Source organism: Elephantulus edwardii, unplaced genomic scaffold (genome assembly GCF_000299155.1).
Source record: "Elephantulus edwardii isolate Elephantulus edwardi_28Jun2011 unplaced genomic scaffold, EleEdw1.0 scaffold00185, whole genome shotgun sequence".
Taxonomy (NCBI): Eukaryota; Metazoa; Chordata; class Mammalia; order Macroscelidea; family Macroscelididae; genus Elephantulus; species Elephantulus edwardii.
The window spans coordinates 5478740-5486958 of record NW_006399935.1 but is presented as its reverse complement, the minus strand read 5'-3'; the positions used below and the strand labels follow the sequence as shown (position 1 = coordinate 5486958).

The 8219-nt window shown below is 59.0% G+C and overlaps 1 protein-coding gene across 1 annotated transcript in view; it reads right to left on the bottom strand.

Moving 5' to 3' along the window:
* Window positions 1-8219, bottom strand: part of DPP9 (dipeptidyl-peptidase 9) — a 35479-nt gene that overhangs the window by 2678 nt on the left and 24582 nt on the right. The window contains exons 12-17 of the mRNA XM_006896382.1: window positions 7783-7918; window positions 4827-4972; window positions 4312-4458; window positions 2205-2357; window positions 1511-1653; window positions 289-400 (exon numbers count right to left, since the gene is read on the bottom strand). Coding sequence (XP_006896444.1) covers window positions 289-400; window positions 1511-1653; window positions 2205-2357; window positions 4312-4458; window positions 4827-4972; window positions 7783-7918 — 837 coding nt within the window. The remainder of the gene's footprint in view (window positions 1-288; window positions 401-1510; window positions 1654-2204; window positions 2358-4311; window positions 4459-4826; window positions 4973-7782; window positions 7919-8219) is intronic.

The following is an 8219-nucleotide window of genomic DNA, read 5'->3' as shown; positions in this document are numbered from 1 at the left end:
GGGTGCACCTGGGGCAGAGCCAGGTATGGGGGCACAGGGGAGGCCGGGGTGCACCTGGGGCACAGTCAGCCATGGGGGTGCAGGGGAGGCTGGGGTGCACCTGGGACAGAGCCAGGCATACGGAAGGCCAGGGTGCCCCAGGGGTGGAGTCAGACGAAGGGGAGGGTGCGAGCAGGACAGCGCCACAGGTACCTGAGGGCTCACTCTGCTGTGGCGCTGGGAGGAGATGCTGAGGTGCCTGGCCTCCCATCCCAGTCCTGTCCCCAGTGCTGTGTGGCAGGCACTCACCTGGAGCTGGTAAGGCTTTCCCGCCCGGATCAGCTGAGAGACCAGGAAGTTGGTGTGGAAAAAGTGCACGTTCTCATCCAAGAAGCCGTGCAAGATGAGCAGGCGGTTGGGTCTGGAAGGCAAGGTGGGCGGCGAGGTCAGGGCCGGGGTGCGGGCCGAACCCACCTGGCCCTTCTCCCACCTGAGTCGGCAGTGGGAGTGGGCACCGGCCACAGCCTACGTGTTCCCCAGGCTGGTGCTGGGCACCCAGGGCTGGAATGGGGTCTTTAGGCAGGGAGGGGGGAGGACAGAGGGAGTGTACATGCTCGCACACATGCGTGCACACACACACTCGGATGTCTGAGTGTGGAATGGTCAGTCTCTGGGCTACCCAGAACCTTCTAGAGCGATAATCTAGAACACAGACTGAGCAATGTTCGAAAGCCGTGCTGTCCTCCCCAGGAGCCGCCAGCCAGCCGTGGCCAGCGAGAAGCTGACGTGACTAGAGGGGAGGGTCTCAGTTATTCCAGCGACCTTGGTAAAGGGAAATCACGTCACATAAAATGGGCCACTCTAAAGGGAGCATTCCTCAGGTTGTGTGACCACCACAGTTCTAGAACCTTCCATGCATCCTAAGTTAAAGCCCCCATCCACTGAGTATACTCTCCTGTCCATCCATGGGCCCCACACCCCCTGCCTGCCTCCTGCTCTGTGCATCTGTCATTTCTGCAAGGACAGCACAGGAATCACACGGTGGTGGCCCAGCCTCTGTATCCCTGGGGGCTCCAAGGAGAGCAGAGCAGGGTGGTCTTCTAACCCGTTTCCCACTGGGGAGCCAGGGCACCGAGGGCAGGGACAGAGCAGGGACGAGCAAGTGGAGGTGAGCTGAGCACGGCCACCCTGACAGAGTGAGGGATGGCACGAGGGCACAGACGGGACGCCAGCGGAGCTCATGGGGCCTGAGTGTCACCACCAGGCGTGTGCCACCTCTAAGGAACTGTCAGAGCCTGAACCCCGTGCAGTACAACAAGCAGAACAGGGGCCCCGAATGAGGCTCACACCTCAGGGGTCACACTCATGGGGACGCCCCTGTGGGGAACTGCAGGGAGACCCATGGGGCCTTGAGCCTGCTTCTGTGATGTGGGGAGAGGGCCTGGGGGACAGGGCTTCCATACAGGGTGGGGGCCCAGGGGAGACGCAGGGAGGGGTGTGTGAGGTGGGCTGTGGGCCTCACGGGCCTTACTCGTTGGGCAGCTTCTCCACGTGCAGCGCCACAGAGCCCGCCTCGTAACCTTGCTGGTTGTTCTCCGGGACGTCCATGTAGCGCTCCGTGTAGCCTGTGTCATAGGCCATCCAGATGGTGACAGGGGCGCCTGCGATGGCCACCTGAGGGACATGCAGGGCGGTGGAGAGAAAATCGTGTCAGGCTGGGTCCACAGCCACTGGCTGACCTGCTGGGGCCCCGGGGTCGGGGGACCTCACACCCTGGGGCGGGAACGGGCCCTGTGAGGACAGCCTAGGCCATCAGGCCAGTGAGCAGGCAGACGTGGCATCTGCTCAGTCTCTCAACCCCTCCTGGGGCTGGGGCTCCTGTCCCCCCTCTGCCGCCGCCTCCTCATCGCCGCCGCCGCCCCGTGCCCTGGACAGTGCCGGCTGGCCGGGGGCCCCCCCCGCCGCCTCTGCACACCGCGCCCCACCTCTGCCCGCGAGGCCGTCCCGGGCTCAGCCTGCCACAGGGTGCCGGTGGGGTCGGGCGCAGCCGGACGCGGTCCTGGGTTCAGCAGCGGCGGGCAATGAGGAGGGGGGCTCGTCCCCGGGGCCACTGCGAGGAGAAACAGCCACATGGCGAGGCCCCGACTGGGCACCTTCCCAGGGTGGGCTCCGAGGGGCGGGCAGGTGCGGGGTGGTGAGGCCAGGGCTGACCCTCGGGGACTCACCTTGAACACCTGCGGCTTGTGGATCAGCCCCATTAGTGAGAGGAAGCCGCCGTACGACCAGCCGTGGATGGCGACGCGGCTGAGGTCGATGAAGCCGTACTTCTCGGCCACGAACTGCAAGCCCTCCACCTGGTCCTCGATCTCCACCTGGCCCTGGGGACGAAGCCACACTGCTCAGCCACCGCGGCCCAGGCATGTCCCCGCACAGAGCCGGCCCCTCCTCTGCCAAGCTGCCTGCTGCCTGGGGGAGGTCACTCCCCATCACGGACCTTCGCGTGAGAGACAGTGAATGACAGCCACGTCACAGCGAGTGTCCTGCACACAGAGGCCACGGCACATGTCTCAGGAACCACCACCTCCACTGTCACTGTCATGACCACCACAGCCTCACCACCTCCGCCTGCGTCACCACGTTCGTTACCACTGTTATTACTGCTTCTCAGCAGTTACCACCACCATCATCACCTTCACTATAACCACCATCATCACCACCACTGTTATCATCATCATCTCCACAATAACCACCATCATCACCTCCACCATCACCACCACCACCTGTGTCACCATGTCCACCACCATCACTTTTATCACTATCATTCTCACCATCATCACCACCACCACCACCATCACCACCTGTGTCACCATGTCCACCACCATCATCATCACTATCCCCACCACCATCATCACCTTCACTATAACCACCATCATCACCACCACTGTTACCACCATCATCTCTACAATAACCACCATCATCACATCCACCATCATCACCACCAAACACCCATTACCATCATCACCTGTGTCACCGTGTCCACCACCATCATTAACATCACCACCACCATGATCACCATCACCACCTGTCACCATGTCCACCACCATCACCTCTATCATTCTCACCATCATCCCCATCACCACCATCACCACCACCACCACCATCACCACCACCATCATCACCACCACCACCATCACCACCACCATCACCATCACCACCACCACCATTAACATCACCACCACCATGATCACCATCACCACCTGTCACCATGTCCACCACCATCACCTCTATCATTCTCACCATCACCACCATCATCACCACCACCATCACCATCATCACCATCATCACCACCACCACCATCACCATCATCACCACCACCATCACCATCACCACCACCAGCATTACCACCATCACCACTGCCACCTCTGTTACCACGTCCACCACCACCATCACCTCTATGACTATCATTCTCACCACCACCATCACCACCATCACCATCACCACTACCAGCATCACCACCACCATCATCACCACCACCACCAGCATTACCACCATCACCACTGCCACCTCTGTTACCACGTCCACCATCACCATCACCTCTATGACTATCATTCTCACCATCATCGCTACTATCACTACTGTTGATGTCACCACCACAACCTCTCACCATCTTCATCACCTCCATCATCATCACTACCTCTACCACTACCATCTATATCACTACCATTACCACCATTATCACAACCACCACCATCTCCACCACCAACTCCACGTCCACCACCACCATGATCACCACCACCACCATCACCTTCCTCTTCATCACTATCCCAATAATTACTCTCACCAATAGCATCACCACCACCACGGTCACTACCACCTCCTCCTTCACCATCATCACTGTTAGCACCCCCTCCATCACTATCACTTCCTCCATCACTACCACCCCTCCATCACCACCCCCACCCCCGTCACCATCACTACCCCCGCTTCCATCACCATCATGACTGTCACTCCCCCATCACCACCACCTCAACACGACCACAATCACTGCGTCACCAACACCACCATCATAATCTTGTTCACCACATTAACACGTTTGTTACCCCAGGCCCTGCCTGCCTCCCCGGACGCCCTGTCAGTCCTGCCTGAGCTGAGGTGTGTGGGACAGTTTCTCATCCACGTGCTCAGCGGGGAGGTGTCCAGTTACTTCCCCACCGAGTGCAGAGCAGAGATGAACAGCAAGTGGGCCTGCCCTCCTGAGGGTGGGGCCCGACCCACCTCCAGACCTGAGCCCAGGCCACCTGCTTCCCCACCAAGTGACGTGAAAGAAGTTACCATCTGGTTCTTCAGGGCCCCTTCGAAGCGCAGCCCCCGCTGACAGGAGCCCCGACCGTCGATGACCACCACAGCGTAGCCCAGGGAGGCCAGTGTGTTGAGCCGCAAATACTTGATTCCTTTGAAGGAGTTGTTCACCAGCTGCACCTGTGGGGGCCGGACAGAGAAGGGGGGTGAAGAATGTGGGCTGTCTGGCGATGCCAAAAGCAATTCCTCAGCAGTGGCACCAACAAATGAGATGTCCTCACACATTCCTCAGTGTCCCCGAGGGGCCAAATCACCCCAGGTGAGGCCCACCTTCCCTGCCCCCATCTCACAGCCACTCTATCCCGGGCTCTGGTGAGCAGTGTGGCCCGGCTCCTGCCAGTGTGCCAGGCTGAGGCAGTGGGCTCAGGTCAGTGGGGTAGACAAGGCATGGCATAAAACCCCGGACAGAACTTCAGGGAAGTACGGGGTGGGGGTCTGTCAGTAGTGATGGTGAAGTGGCCCCCACCTGACGGTGAAGCAGCACCCACCTGAGGGCCCCCGTACACGAAGAGGACGGTGGGGTGCTTCCTGCCCGGCTGCACAGCGTGGGGCTTGTAGATCATGCCATAGAGCCGCACGTCAGAGCTCGTGTAGAAGTGGAAGATCTCTGGAGGCACGTAATCTGGGGGGCAGCCTGCGGGGACACGGTATGTGGGCCACACGGCCTCTCAGGGGGACCCTGATGCAGACGTGCCCGTGCGGGACCTCAGGTAAAGCAGCGAGGGGCGGAGCAGCTGGGGGCAGGTGCCGCACAGTCAGTTCTGACTCCTACTGGCCCAAGTGTGTCAAGCAGAACCATTCACGGGGATGACAGGACTGGGAGGCTTCAGAGAGGAGTCACCAGGCCTTTCTTCCTAGGAGCTTCCAGGTGGGCTCGAACTGCCAACCTTTTCTGAGTGCCTAGCTGTTTGTGCCACCTGAAAATTTCTACCACAGGCACATTTTGGGGAGCTCTGGTTCCCAGGTAAGAAAGCAACACTCCTCCTGGTTTCCTTTCCTAACAGTCACCCAGGACGAGGCGCCCACACCCTTGCACCTCCTGCACGAGAGACCCGTTAACAGCTGTTAACAGCTGGCGTGGAGACGTGCCCTCCTCCTTCTGACACCTTCTGGCCACTCTCACTTCTGCAGAGTCCCACACGCTCTGCTGCTCACCCAGTGGGTAGGACCTCAGGGCCACCTGGGTCCCTCGGAAGGAAGCCCTGGCAGTCCACCTCTGAAGATCAGCCACTGACCATCGCATGGCGCACAGCTCTCCTCTGACGCGCATGGGGTTACCAGCCATCACATCCCCTCGCTGGCAACTGGCTGATTTTGGCAGAGAACACGGCCACGCCAGTCACAAGTGCGAGACAGAGAAGAGCTCTGCTTTAACTTAGGTTTATTCCATTTAATGGGGAAAGTTGATTGAAAAGAAACTAAACACAAATATTCTGTTCCTGTGGAGCTTCTGAAGGCCTGTAATTTCAGAAGCCTGTAAGTCCTGCTTCTTAGTTTTAGTCTGGAAGCGCTGCGGGGCCTGCCCACGGGTACCTGCTGGTACTGGGGACACCGGTGACACAGCATGCAGCCACTACTGTGTGACAAGGTCACAGACTCACTGCCATCAAATAGTCTCTGACTGAGGCTGCAAATTTTACAAAACCAGATGGTCTCATCAGCAGAGCAGCTGCTAGGTTTGAACCCATGACTCTGTGGTTAGCAGCTGTGTAAGTCAGCCACCAGGGCTCCTAAGGAACCCAAGGAGAAAGAGACCAGGTGGGGGTTGGTCTCAGAGACACGCCTCTGCCCCGACAGTGTGAAAGCTCCCAGCACAGAGATCCAGAGATGTGGCTGGAGGGACCGCACTCCTGACTCGATGTCCTCCAATGTCCAACCTTCAGTGCACGTCACAAACAGTGATGGACTCAGCGGTGGCCCTCAAACATGCTATAATGCGAACTCCGTGCTAACAGTATGACAGAGAGCTCTGGTGGTGCAGGGGGTAAGCGCTTGCCTGGCACCTGAAAGGTCACCAGCCACTCCCTGGGAGACAGTCACGGGGCCTGCTCCTGCAGAGATGCCAGCCATGGGCACCCTGGGGGGCTCGCTCCACTGTGTCCCCCAGAGGCAGGACAGACATGATGGCGCTGAGTGTGAGTGTTCTGGCTACACTATGGTTATGATCGGAACGGGCTGTCTGTTAACAAGACAAGATCTCTATGTTCAGAGCTGTCTTAAGACAGCCTTTGAGGATAAAAGAGACAAACAGAGATAAGGAGAGAGACGGGAGACAGGGAAGAGAGAGAGAGGGAGAGACAGGAAGAAGGAGAGATGGGGAAAGACAGTGAGATAAGGAGGGAGACAGAGACACAGGAAGAGAGAGTTAGAGGGAAGAGGCGAGGAAGGGACAGATAGGAGAGAGACAGGGAGAAAGGGAGAGAGAGACTAACAGAGATGGGGAGAGAAAGGGAGTCAGAGAGAGACAGACAGGGACAGAGACAGGGGAAGACAAGAAGACAGAGACAGAGGAGAGATGAAGAGACAAGGGGGGAGAGAGACTGAGAGACAGATGGGAGACAGAGAAAGACAAGGAGTCAGAGAGGCAAGGAGACAGGGAGAGAGACAAAGAGGGAGAGACGGGGAGAGATGGGAAGAGATAGAGAGAGAGAGAGAGTCAGATGGTGAGAGACAGAGATGAAGAGAGAGACAGGGAAAGAGAGAGACAGGGAAGAGACAGAGAGAGAGACAAGGAGAGAGAGTCAGAGAGATGGGCAGAGAGAGAGAGACAGGATGAGAGAGACAGTTGTGAAATAGAGAGGGAGAGAGGAGAGAGACAGGGAGATGAGAGAGAGTCAGAGAGATGCAGAAGAGATGAGGAAGAGAGAGAGAGACCGGAGACCGACAGAGAGACAAGGGGAGAGACAGGGAGAGACAGAGGTCCTCCAGCAGTGGAACCCGCAGGGACACGGACCTCTGCCAAAGCCACAGGAGACAGGCAGCCAGCCTCCCCTAGAGCAGAGCCCTGAGCGTGAACTATGAGACAAGAAGTTTCTGTTCATTAAAGGCGCCTCCGTGTGATGTTTCTGTCCCCGGAGCAGCAGGAGCCCGAGACAGCAGCTGCAGTAGCAGGCCTGGGGGGGCAGTGCTCCAGGGACGTGGTCTCGGGGCTCCCTGGAGGGGCTGGGGCTGCCTCCTGGCTCCCAGGTCCTAGGCTGTGTACCGCCCATATGACGATGCCCGAATCACACAGGACGCACTGACTCACAGTGACCCTGTGTCTGAAGAGGAGAGCTGTGGGGCTTTCACCCCACCGGTCTGTCTTCCGAAGGGCCTCTGGGTGAACGTGAACCTTCAGGTTTTTGGTTACTAGCCGAGGGTGTTTACTACCTGACCTCACAGGGGCTGAGGACGGAGCAGGGGCTGCCTGGCGGAGGGCACCGGTGGGGCCGGGGGTCTACTCACTGGCCGCCTCCATCATGCTGGCCCAGAACCGCGGCTGCTTGTGCAGGGGGTCGTCGTCGGGGCCGCCCAGCTTGTAGACGTGCACGCAGGGCGGGGTGCTCACGCTGCTGTAGTGGCTGACGAACATGTCGAAGTTCTGCGGGGTGAGGGCGGGGGGCGGCGTCAGCTCTGGGCACGGGGCGCCTCCCTGACCCTTCACTGCCTCCACCTGCGCCTGCCACCCACAGACACGTCCCCAGCACTTCGAAGATGCACACTCCGCGTTGGTGGGAGTTGCCCACAGAGGTGGGAGTGACCCACGGAGGAGGGAGTCACACACAGAGGTGAGAGTCACCCACAGGAGGGAGTGACCCACGGAGGTGGGAGTCACACACACACACACACACACACACACACACACACACACACGTCGCCCACAGAGGTGAGAGTCACCCACA